Source organism: Mytilus edulis, chromosome 5, assembly GCF_963676685.1.
Source record: "Mytilus edulis chromosome 5, xbMytEdul2.2, whole genome shotgun sequence".
Classification (NCBI taxonomy): Eukaryota; Metazoa; Mollusca; class Bivalvia; order Mytilida; family Mytilidae; genus Mytilus; species Mytilus edulis.
The window spans coordinates 86544518-86571239 of NC_092348.1; the positions used below are offsets into that span (position 1 = coordinate 86544518).

The window sequence follows — 26722 nt, forward strand, 5'->3', positions numbered from 1 at the left end:
TTTTGTAAATATGGTTCAGTAATAACATTGGTAACATTTCACTTACATCAATTATTGCTGTAATTGCAATTTATCATCAGATTGCTATTCATTCTAAAACTTTATGTCTCCATTTAATGTTAGGTATTCAATTTTCACACATTAATATGTTGTAATTTTCAAATTCATTTAGTCAATTTTCTGCATACATCCGGTAGTCGTTCAGATACGATCGTCACCTAACGATACAGTCATTACCAAATATATCAGCTATATAGGTTACTAAACATCTCTGATAAAAGTCCACGAGCACACGTACTGTGTGGTAGAAATAACATTAACGGTAAAATAAAACGCTTCTGTATTCCTTATTTCTATATTGACAATAAGTATCGGTTGAAAACAACACTTTAAAACAAAAGAGTTGATTTCAGCTTTCCAATTGTGAACTTTCCATATCTATGTAGCAACATTCCAGCAGCACCATCACGAGTTGGTTGGTCGTTATTGAATAACCGTTTCACAGATGATATCGGATATGTTCCTTACGTCGTAACTACAATCCCCTTCCCTTTCATGAATGTGACCTACCGAATTAGACTATTTACCGGATTTGATGTAACATGAGCAACACGACGGGTGCCACATGTGGAGTAGAGTCTGCTTACCCTTCCAGAGCACCTGAGATCACCCCTAGTATTTGATGGGGTTCATGTTGCTTATTATTTAGTTGTCTATGTTGTTTCATGTGTACTATTGTTTGCCTGTTTGTCTTTTTCATTTTTAGCCATGGCGTTGTCAGTTTATTTTCGATTTATGAGTTTGACTATCCCTCTGGTATCTTTCGTCCCTCTTCTATCATAAATGCACGTGGAATCCTAACATTTACACCAGTAATGGCTGATAATGAAAAACTAGTTTAGTTGAAATAATATTGTCTTGTCAGAACTATTGCTAACATCAGTTTGTCTTTTTTATTTGGAAGCCAGATCCGATATTGAAAGGAGCATTCTGTACGTTGACAAAAATTTCATTTTTTTAGAACCCGCACAACTCTCAAAGACAAGACCTTTAAGATTATGGAACAGGGACATGTTTAAGGCGGCTGGGGTGTCTTCCTCCATCTTAGATTTTGAAAGATCAGATAACAATCGGTCTAGAACTTTAATGAAACGTGCAGATTTCGAGAGTTGTATGTAATTTATTTGTAAGAATTTTCATGTTGATATAGAAAATTATATGTGTAATTATCTTAACTGCTGTTTTTAACTAATTCATCATTATTTTTTTGTCACATAAGGTTAGCTAGATAACTCAGATATAAAGGATGATAACTAAGATAAATTAACTCTTTTATGGAATTGTTGTATTTCACTTTTTCATGTTGCATATTACTAGAGCTAACGTCACTAATTGTATCTTACTATTCTATGGTGCAGTTTTCTGTTTATTACATAAAATGTTGTTTTCCGTCCATAATCTATACAAAATCTGACAATTTTACACAATCTGGAGAGTGCAAAAAAGCACGTTGAATCCTTTTATTATAATTTTTTTCCAAAAAGTATGATATTAACTACATTTTGAAAAACTATTAAAAAGTTCTTTGGATTTTAATTTAAACACGAAGGTTTTGTCAGAGAAGTGGGACGAAAGATACCAGAGGGACAGTCAAACTCATAGATTGAAAATAAACTGACAACGCCATGGCTAAAAATAAAAAGACAAACAGACAAAAAATAGTACAGAAGACACGACATAGAAAACTAAAGACTAAGCAACACGGGGGTGATCTCAGGTGCTCCGGAAAGGTAAACAGATTCTGCTCCACATGTCGTGTTGCTTAAGTTATTAAAAATCCGGTAAATAGTCTAATTCGGTAGGTCACATTCGTGAAAAGGGAAGGGTATTATAATTACGACATAAGGAACAAATCCGATTTCATCTGTGAAACGGTTAGTCCATAAACAATCCAACTCGTGGTGTCGTCCGTAAAATGTACGAAGTAGTTGGTGAGTGATTGGTGAGTGATAAACTTGAATCTTAGACTGTATATTCTTTCAATAAACAGTAATAAAGAATAAGTTTACCTACCAGTAAAATACGGAAAAATGAAAATACATATTCTAAATTTGCAGTGCTGTCCCCAAGGATTCAACCAGTCCGGTAGCCTATTAACAGCATGAATACAAGTAGCCTAAATAATACAATACCGAATGACACGTCGTCCAACATAAAAAGATGTCGATCGGAATTTGTCAATTACACTACAACGCCGATTCTATCAGGTGTTCCAAGAATCATCTTAAAAGATGTAATGAAAACGACACATGTGAAGTCTTCTGATTCTTAGTTGTACTATGAAAATTCAGACACCGTTGTTAATATTCGACCCTGTTCTATAAGGCTTTCAGATATTTTAGATTTTTATGATCGTAATAACAACAAATTTCTCTAGAAACATTTTAATCAGCCTGACAAATCGATTGTTTCAAAGAAGCATTATAGAGAAAATGTATCATTCAACAAATGACTTCATATTGAGCACACTATATCGGTTACAAAGAGAAAACTTTTGGATGAGAGAGTTGAGAAAAGCCATTTCCTATAGATGCAATGACAAATTTCTTCTCACTTCTTCTCGAAGAAATAGAAGTCATAATCACAGAAATTATACACCACGTGCTGTAGACAATTGATAGTCTGTTATCGTATGTTCAAAGACATTGAGGATTTCGCCATATCCGATCTAAATTTTACTTTATTTCATTATCTAAACTTTATTTAATATTTCAAGAGGCCCAAAATACTTCCGTTATTGATATTAATTCTGTTTTGTATGTATTAGATGTCTTATAAGCACAAGGGTTTCTAACACATTCAAGATTTCGAAGATTGTGGATGCTTTATCCTATTTTCAGGACAAATATGCCGTTGTTCCAGCAGACAAAGCCTCCAATGATATTGTCATCATATGTAAAAACCACTATTTTGAATGATCCACAATAGACCTTGCAATTAACAGCAAAACATTATTTGCAAAGGATGAAATTTTACAAAATCGCAAATCTGTCTTTTTTTATCCTTCAAACTGTATTAACTTGAAAACGAGTTCATGAACCCCCTGTTTTAAAATGCCATTTGGTTTGATAATGTAAGATGATTATGTGTGCCAATTTTCATGAACACGTAAATAGTGCATTTTTTTAAAATTTGATCAATATACAGCAAAAAATGATATTTTTTTCTACATTCATGAACATTTGATAAATATGAGTTATTTCTGAATAAAAAATGTATAATTTTTTTAGGATACTTATACAATACAGAAATTACAAATTAATTAACAAAAACACAATTTGTATTTATCTTTTAAAACAAAAAAATTATGTCTTTCTTTCGAAAGGGAAAATACGGCCACAAATCCGAATTTTGAGCAAATATACTATTTCGACATCATTTTACTTAAAAAGTAGCACATGAAGGTATATTTTTTATTACATATTTGATATAATCTGATAAAAAATAGTCTATATGTAAATTTTTATCAAAATGTAAATACGGGATCAAAACTGTATCGTATGCCCTTAACATTAAAGAAAACGAAGAAAATCTATCGTCATTATACTGGATACAAAACTTCAAAAATATTGTGATGAGTTATATCCGACCATTGGTGTCATTCAGATGTGGATTCTCCAAAATTCTAAAGATCTACTGCTAAATAAGATCACAATATCTGCAATTTTACAGCAACATTAACACATTTGATATTTGTACGCTTTACACTACTATTAATGAAATTTAGAATAGAAATGGGGAATGTGTCAAAAAGACAACAACCCGACCATAGAACAGATAAAAGCAGAAGGCCACCAATTGGTCTTCAATGCAGCGAGAAACTCCCGCACCCGAAGGCGTCCTTCAGCTGGCCACTAAATAAATATCTTTACTAGTTCAGTGATAATGGACGGCATATTAAACTCCTAATTAAACGCAAGAAACTTAAATTAAAAATCATTCAAGACTAACAAAGGACAGAGGCTCCTGACTTGGGACAGGCGCAAAAATGCGGAAGGGTTAAACATGTGTTTTGAGATCTCAACCCTCCCCCTTTACCTCTGGCCAATTTAGAAAAATAAACGCATAACAATACGCACAGTAAAACTCAGTTCAAGAGAAGTCCGAGTCCGATGTCAGAAGAGGTAACTAAAGAAAATTAACAAAATGACAATAATACATAAATAACAACAACTTCTAGCAGTTACTGACATGCAAGCTCCAGACCTCAATTAAACTGATTGAAAGATTATGCCTTCATCATATGAATATCAGGCACAAATCCTCCCGTTAGGGAGTTAGTATAATACCATCATAAAATATATGAGAAGAACATATCCCGTGTCATGCCAACAACTGGTTTTAAAATAAATGTGTTTAATAACCATGCTCAATTGAAAGATCGAATTCATCATCTCATGAAACAGAGCTTGTTCTATCAAACCGGGAATCGTAGATATAAATTTCCTGTTTTGGGTTATAAGAATTCTGATTTTGTGAAGAACCACACTCATTCTATCACAAAATACACTGAAGATGATATTATCAAAATGCTGGACCTTTTGATCAACAATATATTTGTTGAGTTTGGAGGATTTATATTTTCACAGACCATCGTTATTCCTATGGGTTCTCATTGTACATCCCAATTGGTCGATCTGTGTTTGTACTCGTATGAAGCAGAACTTATTTAGAGTCATCTAAATGACAAAAAGAAAAAGATCCTTGCGAAATTCTTTAATTTTACTTTCAGATACTGTAAACCAACTTATTTTCGCGGATACTTTATTTCGCGTTTTACCCTTTCTAGACCATTTCGCGGTTATTTATATTCGCGATTTTCTGTCTTACTTGATGAAATTTAATAAGAAATGATCCAAGTTTTACATATTCGCGACAATTTATATTCGCGTTATTTTGCTACTCGCGAAAGTCGTGAAAATAAATAGCTCGCGAAAATAAGTGTGTTTACAGTATATTGATGATGCCATATCACAGAATAACCAATATTTCAGTCAATCCTTAAACCTTATATCTCAGTGAATCAAAAGGTACTACTGATACTAGAAGGACTGTGTCATACTTTGATTTTTTCCTCAATATTGACACAGATGGACGACTTCACACTAGAGTCACGTCAAATAGATATCAACAAAAAAGACAAAACAGTAAAAGTAATTTAAACAAATACAAATAACAAAATATTATTACACGTTTTTCAGATGATAAACAACGTCAGTACGCAGAATCTATATTTTAAGACCATCGTGTATTTTATTTGATGTTGATACGGAATATTTATCAACAAGGTAGTGGTACCTTCCGATGAACTTATTTAGAAAAAAGAAAAGACGTTCTTTGACATACCCCTGGTTCATCCATTTCCTGCTCAGACACTGATGACGTTTTACAAAGTCTGAGTAAGAGTTGCAAGCTCTTGAATACCGAATAATGTGGGAAATGTATATTCCATATGCAGGTGAAGTTGCTTAAGGTTTCATTAATATAACCTCCAGTACTAGAAATTAAAGAAAAAACAGATACGGGTTCCCCCGCCTCCTTTTTAGACTTGTACCTCGAATTTGACATAAAAAGTTACCTGAGTATTAGAATCTATGACAAAGCAGACGATTTTAATTTTGAAATTATCAATTTACCTAACCTTGGAAACAGCGTGACAAGACCGTAACTAGAACATGTTACTGTCGTAGCGAAATGGGGGCAGGATCTTATCAGGAGCATAGCAAGGTCGTGGTGTCAACGTGACAAATATGACATGTATCGATTTTTTGTATTTTTTTGGATTTTGATTATGCAAATGTTGGCATTAAAATAGTATAACTTAACATGTTACATCAGTTAGGCAAATTTTCAATGAACCATGACAGAGGTATATGGCTGAATAATCACCATGTAAATGAGATGTGCCAATGCTAATACAACTTCTTACCAAATATCATTGACTTTTATAAGTCATTCTTTTAAACAAACCTGAACACAAATATTGACTTCTAAACTATGTAAAAGTTTCAAAGTCAATGAGCCATTAAGAGGAATTGGAGCTATATAACCTCCTTGGAAACGATAATTACAAATTCCAATAAATTTGCATACCAAATATCATTGACTTAAAATGTAAGCAGTTTATCTTAAAAGAGGGGCGAAAGATACCAAAGTGACAGTCAAACTCATACATCGAAATAAACTGACAACGCCATGGCTTAAAATGAAGAAACAAACAGACAAACAATAGTACACATGACACAACATAGAAAACTAAAGAATAAGCAACACGAACACCACCAAAAACTCGGGGGTGATCTCTGGGGGAATGGGATTGTTCGACGTAAGGAACATATCCGATATCATCTGTGAAACGGTTAGTCCATAGCAGTCAATCAACTCGTGATGGCGTCCGTAAAATTTACGAAGGGATGATTTCAACTTCATCATTTGGAACTCTTGGTTTAATATCTTCATTGTGAGCAGCAACCCTCTATCAAGAAAAATCATGATAGTCAACACAAGCACGGGAATATCGTATCAATTGGGAGATATACACCTGCAGGTTGCTACTTAGAAATGGAAAGTTCACAATTGGAAAGCTGAAATCATCTCTTTTGTCGTAAAGTTTTGTTTTCAACCGACCCTCATTGTCAATTTCTAGATGTAAGTCAAGATATGAGGCCGACTTAACTGTATATGTTGTATCCTTTATCTCTAGGTCGATGGGGTAGATGACTTCAACCAAATTTTGAATTATTTTGTGATAGATTATCATCCATATAGCAGAAAGTAAAGTTAAAGGATATTCCTAACTTCTTATCTTTCTTCCTAAGACGTTCCTGATTGAAGTCAGCCTCATCATATTATCGAAACAAGTCGGCAAGAGGAGGGGCACAATTAGTTCCCATTGGAATGCCGACCGTCTGTTAAAAAACACGTCCTCTGAACGTAACAAATATGTTGTCAATCAAGAAATCAAGCAATTTGATTTACCCCTAAGACAAGATACTTGTATCTAAAACTGATTTAATTAAAAACTAATACATGTAAACTAAGCAAAAGTTTCAAAGTCGATAGACCATGACTGGGAGGGGCCAGGGCCAAATATTCTACATGGAAATGAAATGTACTAATGCCTGAACAGCTGAATACCAATTAATATTGGCCTACCATTTATAGTTCCTCTTGAATTGACCTAATCACAAACTAATTCATGTTAATTAAGCAAAATTTTCAAAGTTATTAGAAGGGGAGGAGCTAAATAATCTCCATGGAAATGAGATATGCTAGCACTTATACAACTGCAAACCTAATATCGTTGACCTTCCTTAGTTGTTCCTCATAAACTGAACTCATCACAAACTAATACATGTAAAATAAGCAAAAGCTTCAAAGACAATAGACCATGCCTGAAGGGGCAGGGTCAAAGTATCTCCATGGAAATGAGGTGCACCAATGTTAATACAACTGCATACCAAATATGGTTTACCTACAACTTGTGGTTCACAACAAACTAATACATTGTTGCCGCCGCCGCCGACGACGGAAACAGCATACATATGTCTCGATTTTTGACTAAGTCAAGCGAGACAAAAATTGTATATTCAAGCCGACCATACGGCAATCACCGCGATCTGATTTTTTTATAATTTTAGTTGGATCTTCTTGGTCTAGTGTGATGGGGGCTTTTACGTGTTCTTATATTTGTATTTGTATTTTTTTTCAACTTTTACTGTTTAGTCGATTTTTGGTTATATTTTTTTAGTGGTGTGGCTCGATACTTATGTCTCCCGCCATTGTTGTTGTGCTGTGGTCATTTTTTGTCTTCATATTTGTTTGTTTTTAATAGTGATTAAGAATGTAACACAATGTTGACATTTTTACAAATCATGTGCCAATGAGACAACTCTCCATCCGAGTCAAAATTTATAAAAGAAAACCATTACAGGTCAAGGTACGGTCTTCAATGCAGAGCCTAGAATGACACCTAACACCAAGCTCTAAAGGGACCCAAAAATCACTCGTGTAAAACTATTCAAACGGGGAAACCGACAGTATAATCTGTATAAAAAAATGTTTGTATTTTTTTCATTTATTGTTGTCAATATTAAAGTTTTCATGCGACTGTCATACAAGTGAGAGGTGTATAGCTAGCTATAAAGCCAGGTTTAATCCACCATTTTCTACATAAGGAAATGGCTGTACAAATTCAGGAATATGAGGGTTTTTTCCATTCGTTTGATGTGTTTGATCTTTTGGTTTTGCTATTTGATAAGAGAATTTCCATTTTGAATTATCATTAGAGTTCGTTGTATTGGTGTATTTACTTTTTCTAACAAGAAGTGAGCCATTCCAGTACTTTTCTTATCTCATAGAAATGCAGAAGTGTCCGTGTTGAGTGGAGCAGGCTTGGGGAAGAGAGATTATACATACAGGTATCACAGATCTAATTTATTCGTTCATAGTGTGTTCATTTACGTTTTTTGATTGAGTTAAGCCTTCCAATTGATATTTTATCGTGTTGTTTTCTATGTTGTGATGTTATGCTATTGTTTCAGAAAAAGGGAAAAGGTTTGGTACCATTAAAACGTTTAATCCCGCTGCAAATGATTGCACCTGAATCTGATGTACAGTAATTGTCGTTTGTTTATGTAATTATACGTGTTTCTCGTTTCTCGTTTTATATATAGATTAGACCGTTGGTTTACCCGTTTGAATGGTTTTACACTAGTAATTTCGGGCCCTTTATAGCTTTTTGTTTGGTGTGAGCGAAGGCTCTGTGTTGAAGGCCGTATATTGGCTTATAATGGTTTACTTTTATAATTGTTATTTGGATGGAGAGTTGTCTCATTGGCACTCACACCACATCTTCCTATATTTATGTACAATAATCTTGCCTGGTAGCAGATGCAATACAAACTACCCTCAAGTTGATGGGTTGATTTTATCTATCAAAGTGGTCGATTTTATCTATCAAAGTGGATATTTATTCTGGCTAAGGACTTTTTTACTAGAGATCCTTGTTTATTAAATGGTCTTCTTAGAGGGTATGTAGGTGAACATGTCAATTTTACCTGTACATTCGCTTATATATACTTATTTCCTTTTCATCCCTTTTGCATTCAATTACTTTTTTTATATCAGAGTATCCATTTTGAAGTGATAAACAACACAATTCAAATTATACAAATTTTATTTCATAGTATTAACCAATTTTATATAAATTGAAACAATCTCATTCATAAATTCTAAATAGTCTAACTGAGAATTGACTGATATAACTAAATCTCAGAAAATGAGTATTCTAGAATAAAGTAGACGTTCAAATGAACCTGCTTTACTTAATATCTATAGAAAAGTAAAACCTAAAATGTTTAGTATTTTAATTTCAGACAGTTCATGCTTTCAGTTAATTTCAATTAATCAACCAGTATTTTTAGAAATCACAATTTCATAGTTTTATACCATTATGGATGTTACAAGATACTGTAAACCAACTTATTTTCGCGAGCGATTTATTTTTCACGACTTTCGCGAGGAGAAAAATAACGTGAATATAAATCGTCGCGAATAAGTAATTCGTTATTAATCTACATCAAGTAAATAAGAAAATCGCGAATTTTAAAAGGCGCGAAATAAAGTATCCGCGAAAATAAGTTGGTTTACAGAATGTTGTTTTTTTTCCTCCTTTATTGACAGTCCTGGCTATGTCAAATAGTGGTGAGATTAATATGAAAAATATTCTTACTGATAATCAAAACACAAAGGTATTTAGGTACAAAGTTTGAAACTAGGATTCTTTAGAAAAATCTGAGATACTTTTTAAACAAAGCATCCTTAATAAGATTGAGATAAATAATAGTTCAAATTTATTGAAAGGTAAGTTTCCTGAAACAAAGCAATCACAACTTTTTTTTTTAAATAAACTGAATTTTTTTTTAAATAAATAACATTTGCCTTTTGATTCAGATGTGCAAGATGCATAGATATAATTTATGGCAACAATAGGTTACTGTCAGATTTGTAATGTCATCATTAATCATCAATAGCACAAAAGATTATATCTACAATACCTAATTGTAAACCTGGTTTGTACAATACAACTCTATTTCAACTTATTCCAATTGATTACAAAAATACTAAAATTAGAACAATTAAAAACAACAAAAAATATCTCTAATTAGAAGAAACTGCTTAAAAATAACGCAAATACATGTATCATTAAATGCCATCAACAGTGCTTCTTGAATTCATTTAGTTATAAGGTTAGCAGGTATTCATAGTGTGTGAAAAAAAAATGTCAAAAGTAAATGTATTTTCACTATTCTAATATTCATTGTGTCATTGATTGACAGTAAAGAATTGGTAAAATAATTAAATCTAAAAGTAAGATTCTAGCCGTCTATTTCTTTGTCAGACAATGCCAAAATGATTTATTATACAACATCTCCTTTTGTTTAAGGAATATGAAATACAATCCAAATCATAAAATTCATGTAAAATCCTAAATTCTGACCATAAAATTGTTCATTATAAATTATGTATCCCTTGTATTCAGGTTCAAACCATATGCAGTTCTTTCACTCCTTGAGTATAATTGTGAAAGAGTATAACATTGAATGAAGTAAACAAAAACAAAATTAAAGAAAGCAGAAATACTCTCTTTCATGTATCAATAAATTTCTTCTAAATAAATATTCATGAATCTGGGTATCTGCTAGACTTCTTGAATACACTTTAAAATCAAAATTTATGAGAAATTTAATTTCCCATCTTCTAATTGATTAACAAAGAAAATTTAAATGTGAAAATCTTGATCACAAGTTTATGTTCAAGTTTTTTTGTAACAACAAACACATTTTCATAGATGTTGTGAGTTTTAACATGTATGTAATTCTCACTTCTTTTCTGAAAAGAAATCATGCAAAGTCCCTATTTATGTTGGAAACTCCAAAAATCAATAATATTTACAAATATTCTACCTAATGAAATCATTTTCAAAACCTCACTTTCTCTTTAAGGATGTACTTAGGTGAGGTTTTGGAATTGGTGTTAAATGTTCGGACCCCCTTGGTGTTTTTCCATACAATTCAATGTAAAATATTTTCCCCCATAACACCCATTTATTTTTTCATATAAGAATGAATAGATCATGAAAGGTTGTTTGCCAAAATTTTAGAAGATTCTTGATTTTCTTTCTTTTATTTTGAGACCCAAATAATACCTATGCAAATATAAGGTAAAAGTCCGAGTCAGCCTTTTCCCAACATATTTTAAATCTCAAATATCTCGAAAAGGAGGTCCATGACCTATCAATATTTTTAGCTTATCTTTATCCTTAATTGATACTCTACCAGCTTAAAGTATCAATTTAAATTTCTTAATTTTTAAATTTTAACCTAATCTCACCTAAGTAAATATTGCTCAAATAGGATTTTTCCCTCTTGAATAGTACCAGAAACATTATAGCATTCAGAAAGGTAAAAAGGTGGCACAAAACAAATGCCGACCTGTTCATCAAGTATATGACGCAAGTTGCACAAGAACATGAGTTGTTAGAAATGATCAGTTAAAAACAAAAACAGATAAGGGATATAGTCAATCAAGTGTATTACAAACACATTTAAGAAAAAATTCTGGTAACTCGAACAGAGTGTTTGGACCAAAAAGTAATAAGTATACATATTTAATACTTTATAAATCTAATTTTTGCTTGATTCAAATTTGTTTCTTTGGTTCAAAGTGATTCAATATTACGAGAGTTGACTGTATATAGTACAATGATTGTCTACTCCCAAGTGATTCAACATTACCAGAGTCGACTATATATATTACAACGACATCTAACCTACACTTTATACATAACTGACCTAGTGGAATTGATACTCAATAAGGGTAACTTGAAATAAACACAATTATCATATAACAAGATACAGGGTGAGCAAACTTTTTATCAACTATATATGAGGTATTTAGTCTTTCTTTTGAATATTATTTCCCTCAAAATAAAGGATATTTCAAATCATGTCAGGTAATATTTCATTAAAACATGTAGAGATACAGGATAAAGGGTCTTTTAATAAACAAATCTCAATTGGAAAACTGTATATTATGCGTTAAGTAAATTGATAAAAAGTAACACATGAAAAAGACACAAATACATTAATTTCAAAATTCAAATATATATATATATGTAAGACTGATAGAACAAGTAGAGCTTAGAGATTCAAAAAATTATTTCAGAAGTTTGTGTCTTCACAATAATTACAAATACATAATAATAAATATAAAATGATTACAGTAAATCTGTACATATATTACATAGTATACAAATATACAAAAATATTACATGAAAAGTATAAAAATGTATATGATAACAAATTAATCAATAAAATGTAGTACAAATGTAATTCATTAAATTATGAACATAAAACATTTTCATACATATAATGCAGTTTTTTTTTTTTTAAATATTTAAGGATAGAAAAATTTCATTGACAATATGTTAAACATCTCAGATTTTTTTAGAACCATTGCATCACAATAGTATGCCCTTAATTTTTGTTATTTCTTCCTTTTTTTTTGCAAAAAAATTTCATTGATTTTAATAAATTTCTTAGGAGCAACATGGAGCTTCTGTTTTCAACAGTTTGTGTATCAAATGCATTTATATCTTAAAATAAGAACAAAGATCTATATATATTTTCCCACTTTTTGTATTAATGCGAGTTTTAATTTCAAGTCAACATAAACATCCATAAACAAGATAATAGATACCTTTCATTATTGTTGTAATTTAAAGTTATTTCCCTTGGTAACCATTTTAGAGAGTAATGAGTAAACATTTTTTCATAAATCTTGTTTTATAGACTGGTAGACTAACAAATATTGTTTTCATTTGTTTAATATGAAAATAAGAAGATGTGGTATGATTGCCAATGAGACAACTCTCAACCATAGACCAAATGACATAGAAGTTTGGTTTAATTCATTCAAATCTTCCATCAGCTTGTACTTATGATGTGCTAATTTGGTTAGTCAAATAATAAACATCTGCCAGTTTGTATTTTAATATGGCAGCCAATTAAAAACTCCTATTTTAAAGAAATGGAAACTACTGCAGCAAGTGCAAATGGGCATTACTTTACATAGTGAGAAAAAACCCCAAAAATACTTATTTTATCGTGTTCATGAAGTCTGAAAGAAAGAGTCAAATTTTACCAGAGGTGTTTTACAAATATCTTTCATAAATTTTGGGCTTTTTTTATTATGTTGTCAAAAATAGTACTGGTTCTTTATAGATTAATCAATAATCAAAGGAGATAACTGCAAAAATAATATATGGCACAAACTTGATGAATATATACATGTGTAAATATACTTCAATGTTATTATTTACAAGAAAATTAAATTGCTTTTTAACATTGGGTTATTATCACACTTGGGTTTTTTTCCATTTTACATGGAATGTTTAATGAAGTATGTCTCCAACAAAATTTCACCTTTGTAAGCACTTATTGATACTGAAGCTAATGATGAGTCCAATCATAAATGTAACCATGGAAACTTGGTAAGTTGATGGTGCCTTCCCTGCTCCAACAGATGGACAGTTCTGTCCTTGACATTCCATAGTTTCTATAATGTAAATTTAAAAACAAGTTCAAAGCTGTATCAAAATAATTTTAATATCAAATAAATAAATGTGACACATCAAAATTTGCAAGATGTGTGCTCCTCTTTATATAAAGTTAATTCAAATTAAATGAATAGATCAATAGAGATACAATTTGTCGTCATCATGGGCTAGTTATAAGTTTCTTACACAAAAAATATGAAGACTTCTAACGATTATAAAAAAAAAGACAGATTTCAAACAGCCTTTGTAAACATAACATAGATAGTCATATTACCCTTACCCTGTATGTAAATGGTGACAACAACAACATAGATAGTCATATTACCCTCACCATGTATGTAAATGGTGGCAACAACAACATAGATAGTCATGTTACCCTTACCCTGTATGTAAATGGTGACAACAACAACATAGATAGTCATGTTACCCTTACCCTGTATGTAAATGGTGGCAACAACAACATAGATAGTCATGTTACCCTTACCATGTATGTAAATGGTGGCAACAACAACATAGATAGTCATGTTACCCTTACCCTGTATGTAAATGGTGACAACAACAACATAGATAGTCATATTACCCTCACCCTGTATGTACATGGTGACAACAACAACATAGATAGTCATGTTACCCTTACCATGTATGTAAATGGTGACAACAACAACATAGATAGTCATGTTACCCTTACCCTGTATGTACATGGTGACAACAACAACATAGATAGTCATGTTACCCTTACCATGTATGTAAATGGTGGCAACAACAACATAGATAGTCATGTTACCCTTACCCTGTATGTAAATGGTGACAACAACAACATAGATAGTCATGTTACCCTTACCCTGTATGTAAATGGTGACAGCAACGACATAGATAGTCATGTTACCCTTACCCTGTATGTAAATGGTGACAACAACAACAACTCATTGACAAACATCACCAAAACAAATTGACTTTTGTCCTCTACACTATTTTCATATTTAATATTATGCATAACAAATATCTATGATGCACACAGCACACACACTCAATATTTCCTAGGTAATGACCTAGAGCAGAACTATGACAACATGACAGCTTATGATACATATAATATACATACCAAAAAGTTGAAATTTAGCTTGATTTTCTCCGTGTTCATTTTTCCCTGTACAATAATAATCTCCATAATCATTTCCTTGTACATTTTTTATTTCAAGAGTGTACCATTTTTCATCAGCTTTCAATCTCTGATCATCTTGTTGTTCTAATTTGTATTTGTCATTGTCCTGAATTTGTTCTTTTTCTTGTGTTGCTTTGTTTTCTTTATACCATATAACTTCTGATCTAGGATTAGCTGAGTATAACAAAATACACATACATTAATCATAATTACATATTATCCTTCAAATACCTGATCACAATATGTAGAAATTCAATTAAAAATCAACCAGATGCTCTACAGGGCACAGCTTGATACGACCGTAGAGGTTGAACCCTGAACAGTTGAGGATAGTATGTACACAAAATTCAAGCTTGATACAGCTCAGAATTTGGATTGTGATTAAATAGTTGACACAGAATGAATGTGGTCTAAGAAATCAAAAAAATTAAGTTGGACAATTACCTATTATGGTCAAATATCCAAAAACCCCGATCTAGACCAACTTGAAAACTGGGCCCATAATAAAAAATCTAAGAACATGTTTAGATTCAGCATATCAAGGAACCCCAAGAATTCATTTTTTGTTCAAATCAAACTAAGTTTAATTTTGGACCCTTTGGACCTTAATGTATACCCATTTGAAAACGGGACCAAAAATTTAGAATCTAAATCCATAGTTAGATTCAGCATATTAAAGAACCATGATAATTCAATTTTTCACAAAATCAAACAAAGTTTGACCCTTTTTGCCCATAATTCCTAAACTTTTGGGACCAAAACTCCCAAAATCAATCCCAACCTTCCTTTTGTGGTCATAATCCTTTTGTTGAAATTTCATAGATTTCTATTTATTTATACTAAAGTTATTGTGCGAAAATCAAGAAAAATGCTTATTTGTGCCCCTTTTTGGCCCTTACATGTAATACCTAAACTGTTGGGACCCACAAAGTCAATCCCAACCTTCCTTTAATGGTTGTAATTAAATTGTCGCTGTGGAATAAAAAACAATTGTTCAGAAAACAAGGTCTTTCGTCATCAATTTTATAAATTATTGATGAGAAGTTACTTTCTGTTTACTTTTGGTGTCCAAGCATAGGTTTCTTCATACTGATTCCATAAATTAATGTTTCTTTATATTTTTGACTGAAATAAGGGAGATAATTGTCAACTTCGGGTTTCTGGTCTCTCAAAAGAAAACTTAAAATAAATAATTTTCCCTACTATTAAAATTAGTCAAATGAAGAGTTACAGTAGATTAACTTCTAAAAGCTTACCTGCTACTAAGCACTCCAACTTTGCATGAAACCTCCGATTTTGTGCTTGACCTACGGTATCCTGAACAGCCGTACAGTAGGGAGCAAACCTGACTTCAAGCTGTACTGTATAAGATGCTGGTGGTTTAACATTGTTATCAGCAATACAAATAAACTGTCCACGATCTGTGGCATTGATTTGGTAAACCTTGTAAACACCACCCTGTAATACATTTATAATGTTAGTTTGATGCATTCATTAACAGTTTCTAGATTGGTCATCTATTTTCATTCGTTTCTTACAAAAATTTATTTGCAATGTTGTACACATTGGTATATCCTGCTCTTTGTGTTGCAGAATACTCATTATCATACCGTTTTGTGCAAAGTTTTTACAAGGCCAAGTTATTCATTTTAAATCCTCCCCCCTAAATAAATCATTTAGTCACCCATTGGGGCTTTCGCTTATAATTTATCAGTGGGAAGTAAAATTAAATATGTATAAAGCATTGTTTTTTGTAGCTAATTCAACTTTAATTTTGGACAAAGGAAGATAAGTCCATTTCTATAAGATGACTTTAACAATGACATCATTCATATTTTCAGAACAGATTGCAAAAGTTATGTTATTCTCTTGACAAGTATAACATTATTTTATGACTAGAACATCTGAGCATATATTAAATTGATAAATTTCTGGAAAAGTTCAGATAGGCTATATAGAATTTTATGATCCATGCATTAAATTTTGTCTATCAAAAAGGTAGTGATAAGCCTTCAGAGTTGGAAGATTTAACATCAAGTCAATATCATACAGTTTTGATTGCATTTCATGCAATCTTTACCTACAAAATGATGCTACCAAAATTCATACTTGATTTGTGTTTTGTGGTAATAAGCATTGTGTATAAGTTTCACAATACATTGTATTTGGTTGAGGCAAACTAAAGAAACTAAAGTTAGAGAACAGAAACAAAAATTGAGCAATTTCTCCTTTTGAAAAGGGGCATAACTCTTGAACTGTAAAAGTGACGCCACTAATATTCAAACTCTATCTTTATTTGTGGTAACGCATTGTGTACAAGTTTCATAACATTTGGGTGAAGCAAGTTACATTTGGAGAACAGAAATGAAAATTCGGCATTTTTTCCATTTGTAAAGGGGCATAACTCTAGAATAGTTAACGTGATGCCACAAAAATTCAAACTTGATCTGTGCTTTGTAGTAATGAGCATTGTGTATAAGTTTCATATAATACAAGAGTAAGAGAACAGAAACAAAAAAAATCCAGCAATTTTCCATTTGTAAAGGGACATAACTCTAGAATGGTAAAGGTGATGCCCCAAAATTCAAACTTGACCTGTGTTATGTGGTAATGAACATTGTGTATAAGTTTCATAACATTTGGTTGAGGCAAACAGAAACTAATTTTGGGAGGTATGAATGGACAGATGGACATACAAATGGATAAAAGTAAAAGCAGTTGGCTTGAGAAGCAATCATGTTTTTATTTTGCCTTACCCTTTGCTGGAATCCACCATTAGGGAGGGGGAATCCATCTCCTCTTTTCCATGTAATATTCGGTGCAGGATTACCATTAGCTTCACATGTCAGCGTGATATTTTGATTTTCCTGTACAGTTATACTGGCAGCACTATCAGCTTTTATAGTAGGAGCAACTGGAAAATATATTCAACATTCTCCCTAGACTATTTTCTATTATTTTTCTATTATAAAAACATTGAATTTACTTCAATTGGACTCTATTATACAGTTGTCTCATTGCCAATCATACCTGCACCACATCTTCATACATTACCGGTACATGTATAACATAACTGACAAAAAAATTACAATTGATTAGTCTACAAAGTGTATGTGTGTATGTCATAATGTATCACTACATGTGTTAAATTATGTCAAACAATGTCATGATAAACCTTGAACACTTGTAATAGCTTACTTTGCACAGTTAAAACACCCAACTTTTGTGGCCACTCTTTGTAATTCTGATTTGGTAGATAGATCTGACATGTATAATTCCCTGCATCTGTCTCTGTTAATGATCGGACAATCAGTTGGTACATTAAACGATTGGTATTTCCGTATTTCACCACATCATATTTCCTTCTGCCTTCAACAAAATCGTTAATACGAACAGTTTCATCTGAGGAAATGTGTAAAGGGTCACCAGTTGGTGTGGTCTTTTTAATCCATTGTAACTGTTTAAAACATAAAGCAATACTTTTAAAACATAAGGTAAAATCAATTAAAATGCATTTTAATGTCAATATCAAAATTATTCAGTAGTTTTAAATTAAATGATCAATCTCTCCAACAATAATATTTAGGCCCTTATAATAGGCTGATTGCATGTGTCTGTTAAAGCAGGTTGTTTGAATACTCAGGTGTCAGATTAGGATGATTGTTAAAGCAGGTTGTTTGAATACTCAGGTGTCAGATTAGGATGATTGCATGTGTCCGTTAAAGCAGGTTGTTTGAATACTCAGGTGTCAGATTAGGATGATTGCATGTGTCTGTTAAAGCAGGTTGTTTGAATACTCAGGTGTCAGATTAGGATGATTGCATGTGTCCGTTAAAGCAGATTGTTTGAATACTCAGGTGTCCGGTTAGGATGATTGCATGTGTCCGTTAAAGCAGGTTGTTTGAATACTCAGGTGTCAGATTAGGATGATTGCATGTGTCCGTTAAAGCAGGTTGTTTGAATACTCAGGTGTCAGATTAGGATGATTGCATGTGTCCGTTAAAGCAGGTTGTTTGAATACTCAGGTGTCAGATTAGGATGATTGCATGTGTCCGTTAAAGCAGGTTGTTTGAATACTCAGGTGTCAGATTAGGCTGGTTACAATGTATGCTTGTCAAGAGCCTAACTGTTGTTCAGTGGTTGGTTCATGTCATGATATTTCTGTTCTTCATAAATTGTTTCTTTATAAATTCGGCTAAAGTTAGCTTTCTCAATTCAATTGTTTCATATTTCTAATAGTGGGGCCTTTTACATTCATTCATACAGTATGTATTTTTCTCATTGTTAAAGGCTGTCTCGTTTAAATTTGCAATCATACCACATCTCCTCATTTTTATATTGAATAAGGAAATGTGGTTACATAAAATGATTGCAAATAAGATAATTAGTATTCATGAATGACCAAAGGACAAAGACGATTACAGGTCAATGTCTTGAACATTGAGATAAATACAACCTGTATAGTAAAGAACTAAAAAATACATGTATTGCAATACCAAACCTACATCAGAATGTCCTTCCTTTATATTTTTGTCATTTTAAACAAGCACTACAAACATGACAAAAGGACAGACAGTTTTCACAGTTGTTGTAACCTTGTAAAAGCTTCGTTTTTTAGTTATTTGTCTACCAACTGACCAAAACAAAGATCAGCATCTAAACAGAAACCCCATTTTTATTTTAGTGATAAGTTTTGTCCTCTTGCTAGGAGATTATATATATATATTTGTACCTGTGCAGGAGACTGTAAATTTATGACAGAACAATTCAGGTATGCTGTTTGACCTTGTTTTTTAACCTCTGGTAAAATATCATCTACTATTTCTGGTCTTGCAGCAAAAACTGAAAAATATAAATCAATGGTATGATCTAATTAAGTACATTAATGTCATCATGTATAAAAAAAAAAAAAGAAGATGTGGTATGATTGACAATGAGACAACTGTCCACAAGAGACCAAAATGACACAGACATTAACAACTATAGGTCACCGTACGGCCTTCAACAATGAGCAAAGCCCATACCGCATAGTCAGCTATAAAAGCCCCGATAAGACAATGTAATACAATTCAAACGAGAAAACTAACGGCCTTATTTATATAAAAAAATAAATGAAAAACAAATATGTAACACATAAACGAACGACAACCACTGAATTACAGGCTCCTGACTTGGGACAGGCACATACTTAAATAATGCAGAGGGGTTTAAACATGTTATGGCATGTATATTTTTATTGCACAGGCAGAGTACTTTGAGTTCTTAAAATTTCTCTACCTCAAGGGTAGTAAATAATATGTATGAAACATTATGTAACGTATATGCTACAAAAACTACGATGACCAACAGAAGAGAAGAGAAGAAAGACCGCTTGACTACCTGTAAACCTCTTTTACAAAGTTTCGAATGAGGGTAAAGATTGATGCTGGCGACCAAATTGATTCCACCAGACAGATTTATATCAAGACATATTGAAATGTCCACTCTTTTCAAATACCATCTTGCAAGACCTGCAACAGGAAAAGTCCTTCTAATCAATGACCATAAGAGATTGTATAGCCAGTCGAGGTCATTAAAAACTTCCATCATCTGCCTCAGGTAAATGCTGCAGAAAGTCCCGACTCATTTTTGAGACTACTACATACACATTAAATTTCAAGTCCCATGTTTTTATTTGCACAATGTACATGCATATATGGTGAGTACAGCACACATTTTTCATTTCTGTATAAATCATTTTGGACTTGTGAAGTATGTGCAGCAGCAAGCGCACACCAAACAATGACAGGATAGTCAACCTAAGTGATGGTGGTCACTTAGTGGTAAAAGTAGAAACATAAAAACAATATCCAACATTTATTTAACACTTACTAAATTTTTTCTGGTTTTCTTAATATTTCCTATTCCAAATTCAACCTTTTATCCTGATTATTCGATAAAAAAACATCGGTTTTCTCATGAAACTGAATATAACCAAACAAAACAAAAAGACGGACAAAGTAACTGATAATAGACAGTTAATTAGAATCTATTAGAAGATCAAATTGTGTACTCGAAATGAATTCCCCCCCCCCCCCCCCCCAAAAAAAAAATGAGAAAATATGCCTTTAATTACTTGATACATCCATATAAAACATTATTTATAATGGCATATTAATTCGTGACTAGTTGTTACATAACAGAGGATTAATTACATGAATATTTTATTGGTCCAAACAGAAACATATATATATTTATAGATATATCTACTGATCACAGATTTAGGTTATAAACCATATGGATAGGACTTTTGGGTGAGAGAGATCTCTTCTGTTTTGTTCTTAATTTGGACACTTTTGGTATCGTCACGCTGTTTCAGGAATTTGAAAAATGTATTTGAAAAACTAACCTGAGCAAAATATTGACGAAAGAACGACGGTAGTTAACACATTTATCATTTCTAATAAACTTTTCGATCACATCAAATTCAGTAACTTTCAATCTCAAGCTATTTCCTTTTTCGTGCCACAGGTAAACACACTTTGGTTCAAAATGTCGCTTATTTGGTCACGTGATCTACACAGGTAATTGTTTAAACAGGTAAACGAATGACCCATTTATGAATCAATCTGGTGACATCATTATCAAATACACCAATACTGTTTTCAAATTGTCGTAAACAGTCACGAAACCAGAATGTATCACTATAGAACTATTGCTCGGCATGCGTAATAAAAAGCACAGAAAACTAAATTGTCTGTAGAAAAAAAAACATATAATATTTATATAAATCAGAACCATTTTATATGCATGTCTCTGGTATTATATGTCTCTGTATAAATTAATAGATTATTTCCTTATTTCTCATTAATTTATTTAGTCACATATTTTCCAATTATATATTTTGTAATTTTCACTATTTTAACTTGGCATTTGGACTCGACGTTAATCATGATTTTTAGAAATGAAATTGACTCCATATATTACTAAAAATAGTGCGAGTCAATATCAATTTCAAAAAAAGAAAAATCGAGTTAATATAATTTTCAAACTCACACTTTTTACATACATACATATTTTTGAAATATAAGCCCGTTAAGGACTTTCCGTCAGTCAATACGTAAAACATATATAAATGGACCTGTTAATTAGTTTATATTAGTGGGCTTATAACATTCTTTTAAAGAATCCAGTCCAGAAGAAATGATCCCAGAGACGGAATCCGGCACTTATTCTCATATGTGATGACTGTCTTTTGACCCCAAGGATAGATTTCAACGTCTTGTGTTGTTGTAATTTATCAATTAGTAGATTGTCAAAATTACTGATTTACATTTATGTTATAATCTGATAACCATAGTTGAGGCCCCTCATGGGGGGGGTCCTAGTAATCACATAATCACCATTTTTTTGCCAATATAATCACATAATCATTAAATATTTGCTTATCTTTAGTAATCAAATAATCATAAACTAAAAATACAGTCCTAGGTAATCAAATAATCATGAAATATTTGGCTTAATAATCAAATAATCATTAAAAAAACGGCTAAGTAATCACATAATCAAAAACCCCATGAGGGCCCTCATAGTTCACTACTTTATGTCAAAACAGGTTTAATTAGACTAAAAAAAGAGGTTTTCAGTGGTACCTCTTGGAAGTTATTAAATCTATCTTTAACAGAAAAAGAGGGCCATTTTTTAGCTATAAACTGTGCGGTATCATGACTTTGCTCATTGTTAGAGGCCGTACGGTCAGCTATAGCTGTTAAGAGATCATCTGCGGCATATTTACGATTTTTATCTTCCCATAATGATTTTTTGTTTTTAAAAAAATATGTTTAAAACTGTTTTGCCTGTGCTAAAAATCAATAACTTGCTTTAATTTTTAAAGTTTTTTTTTTGTAATTTCCATCTAATACAGAGGAAATTAATTTGTTAAGACAACGTTGGAGTCCGCAACTCTGGTCGTGATAGCCAAATAAAAGATCTCTTATACAGTTTAAGTCGTGCATTGGATTTATTTTTTCCTAAGGTAGAGAGGAACGACAGGATCCTCTCATTCAGGATAGAAGTTAAGAAATGCAGAAAAAACATACATTGAATCACCCCCTCGGTTTCAACAAATGCTGGTTTTAAGTAAATGGCTTCTAAATGTATATACCATATATATAATGAGCAACATTACTTGTTGGGTAACAATGAAAAGTTCTGTGAGAGCATATCAGTAACAGTGCAGCCGAATCGGACCAACACATAGGCAATATTCGGATGACCCGCACAGTAGATAAAATAGTTTGCCATGTGATAGCCATGGTAGGAGTGCATCCGTGATAAAGTTCGGAAAATATCATATGGAAGGTGAGGTCGGTGCTCGGATATATATGTAGCGGGGTTTCTTCCCCTCAGTACAGGTAGAACATATAAAGCCAGTCTTAGTCAACTGAGCTAGGGAATCGATTCTTTGGCTCAGTGGGATAACGCACTGACTGTCACGCAGACGACCGGGGTTCGTATTTTATAAAAAAAAATATGAATTTGAAGAGTAGATACGTGCTCTCCGGTTACATTTGACGCCCGACTAAAAACTCCACGATGGTTATCTGGAGTATAGCCAGGGTTTGTGTTGTTATAAGAGTCATATATGAAGATATGATGACTCTTGTGGTGGGGGAATAGTGTAGCGGGGTTGCTTCCCCTCCGTACAGGTAGAACATATAAAGCCAGTCTTAATCAACTGAGCTAGGGAAGTCAAGGTCGTTAAAAACTTCCATTTGTTGAGCTAGGGAATCGATTCTTTGGCTCAGTGGGTTATCGCACTGACAGTCACGCAGACGACCGGGGTTCGAATCCCGGTGGTGACTGACGATATGAATTTGTAGAGTAGATACGTGCTCTCCGGTTACATATATGTGTATTATATTATATAATTTATATTGTGGTTTATTCGGCTAATAGGCTTCCACACGACCACCTGGGTTCCATAAAAGTTAAGCTTTCGGTGGTCGGGTGTTACCTTTCCACGTCAGTTTTAATCTAGCATCGTACTACAGTACATGATATATAAGGCATGAAAATGTTATTTTTACAGATCAGCTAAATTATCTATAGAAAAGGATCCTACAAATTAATGTAAGATACAGAAAGCAAGCCCAGGTGGTCGTGTAGTCTAGCGCACCGGTTACAATGCAGGCGATTTGGTGTCACGATATCTCAGTACCATGGGTTCGAATCCCGGCGAGGGAAGAACCAAAAATTTGCGAAAGTAAATTTACAGATCTAACATTGTTGGGTTGATGTTTAGACGAGTTGTATATACATAATGTATACAGCCATGTATCACCATCACTGCTGGTGATCCGATAGATAAATCTGTTGTAGAGTTGTCACTTGCTCAGACGTACTTATATATTATATATATATATAGATACATATTTGTACATTAGATAAGAAACACTTAAACTCTGAAAAGAGTCATGCTCCAAAAATAACGATACCAGAATAGTACAAATTCTCACCAGAATGCGTCAATGCTTTTTTCATACATAGAAGACACTTCAAGTTGTGAATTTTCTAAATATATTTGGGAAATTTGCAATACATAGATTCACATTGTATAAACGTCGAGAACAAGTTAAAGTGTGAAGATTTATTAGCTCCTCCTGACCTGTAAACAATATAACCTGGAGCACTATATAAATATCAATCGCCTTATACAAATAACATGATTCAGGTTATCGGAACACATACACGTACATTTCATTGATATATTGTTTATTTGTTTATCATGGAACAGGGACGTGTAACATCTGCTTTATTCCCTATCATAATCGTAATAAAACGTATACAAATAAAAAACTATTTTGTCTTTTTTCTAACAAATTTAAATCAAACAGTTGTATTATGATAGTGTTAAAAAAGGGGTCGACATAATTCAGACCTTCATAAATCAAATCAGATCAGAAACATCAATATGTATGTATGAAATAGTATATTTCATGGCTCTGATCAGATCAAACCTTGTGGTGCATAGACAATGGCCTAACTATGATATTTCGATTTCTAAAGTTAACATTGATTGGTTAAATATTTCTCAGTCATGTCCTGCGTTTGAATTTGTTTGTTAGCTTTTTGGTCATGAATGTTTGTCTCTAATATTTAATTAACTGTGCATTCAGATATCGCAGATCAAATTTATTCGTTCATTGTTTAATCATACGTTTTTTGATTGAGTTAAGTCTGCCAATTGATATTTTATCGTATGTTTTTCTTTGTTGTGATGTTATGCTATTGTTTCAGAAAAAGGGAGAAGGTTTGGATCCATTAAAACGTTTAATCCCGCTGCAAATGTTTGCACCTGTCCTAAGTCAGGAATCTGATGTACAGTAGTTGTCGTTTGGTTATGTAATATATACGTGTTTCTCGTTTCTCGTTTTGTTTATATAGATTAGACCGTTGGTTTTCCCGTTTGAATGGTTTTACACTAGTAATTTTGGGGCCCTTTATAGCTTGTTGTTCGGTGTGAGCCAAAGCTCCGTGTTGAAGGCCGTACTTTAACCTATAATGGTTTACTTTTTAAATTGTTATTTGTATGGAGAGTTGTCTCATTGGCACTCACACCACATCTTCCTATATCTATTTTAATATATATACATATACTTGTCTTTTTTTTTTTTTTTACCTGAATCGAATCCTCATCCCCCCGAATTATTCCTAAACAAAACATAGTTGTCTTACTGCTTGAATGACATGTTCTTACACCAAAAAAAAAATGCTTCGCTAATCGCATCTGGATACGACCGCAGATGTCCAACCCTGAAAAGTTGGGGCCAAAATGGACACAATATTCACGCTTGGTACAGGTCTGAATGGGAATTGTAACTAAATTTTTGATACACAGTAGGTTTCTGACATAGAATAACTGTAGTAAAAGAACTTCAAACTGTTTATATGATTTGAATTTATATTCATTTTGATTGCTTTTGTGCAATACACTATGCTGTTGCGAATTGACACCCCCCTCCAAAAAAAATAAAAAAATAGGGAATATTTTACTCCGGAATTTTGATTTTGTGCAATACACTATGCTGTTGAATATCAACCCACAAAAAAAAAACTATTTGAAGAAATGTTCATTTCATTTCTGAAAACTGAAATGAGAAAAATTGTCCCCCTCCATTTTTTCACCTCCCCCTTTTCCACATTCCCCAAAACAAATTATTTCACTCAAGATATGGTTAGTATTTCAATTCAAATTTCTAATGAAGTTTGCAACCATAACTACCCATTTAAATACATTATAAAAGTTTTAAAATATAGAATGACATACACAGTCATGACTAAAAATAATATTCATTAATAAAAAATGCTAAAATTAAATTGACAGCTAATCATTTCAAGACAATCATCATTTTTCAATACATAATTTAAAAGCGGTATAAGGGAGGTAATCCAACATTGTACTTAAAGTATAATTTTGTAATTGGATTACCTCCCTTACACTGCTTTAAAATTGTCTTAAATTGTCAATTAACCAAGAAGCCTTTGTTTTTCCCGCTTTTTTTACCCTTAATTCCAAAAAGGTACGAGCCAAAAAAAAAAGCCAATTCTAACCATTCCCTTGTGGTATGGAAACTTGTGGTATAATTTCAGAGAGATCCCTACAATACACTTTTGATCCCATATTGAAATTTTGCTGAAAATTTGGATATAGGCTATTTTTTGACTGATTAAATCAAATACGATATTAAAAAAAATACCTTCACGTGCTACTTTTTGAGTAAAACGAGATCGAAATTTTATATATTTGCTCAAAATTCAGATTTGTTGACGTATTTTTGAAATTCCTTTCGACAGAAACACATAATTTTTTATTTTAAAAGATAAACACAAGCTGGTTT

General features: G+C 32.4%; 1 protein-coding gene across 2 annotated transcripts; it reads right to left on the bottom strand.

The window, feature by feature from the left end:
* Positions 1 to 9220: 9220 nt before the first annotated feature.
* LOC139524691 (lachesin-like) lies at positions 9221 to 21412 on the bottom strand. Of its 2 annotated transcripts, XM_071319692.1 has the most exons (8): positions 21232 to 21412; positions 19576 to 19685; positions 18042 to 18300; positions 17600 to 17757; positions 16100 to 16301; positions 14784 to 15017; positions 9712 to 13680; positions 9221 to 9531 (listed from the first exon to the last, which is right to left on the bottom strand). In XM_071319692.1, the coding sequence occupies exons 1-7, from the start codon at positions 21278 to 21280 to the stop codon at positions 13544 to 13546; spliced, it is 1149 nt and encodes a 382-aa protein (XP_071175793.1). In that variant the 5' UTR covers positions 21281 to 21412; the 3' UTR covers positions 9221 to 9531; positions 9712 to 13543. The 2 variants fall into 2 exon arrangements, with proteins under 2 accessions (XP_071175793.1, XP_071175794.1); XM_071319693.1 differs by lacking the exon at positions 9221 to 9531 and having other exon boundaries at positions 13492 to 13962; positions 14013 to 15017; positions 21232 to 21408.
* Between the last annotated feature and the right edge of the window lie 5310 nt (positions 21413 to 26722).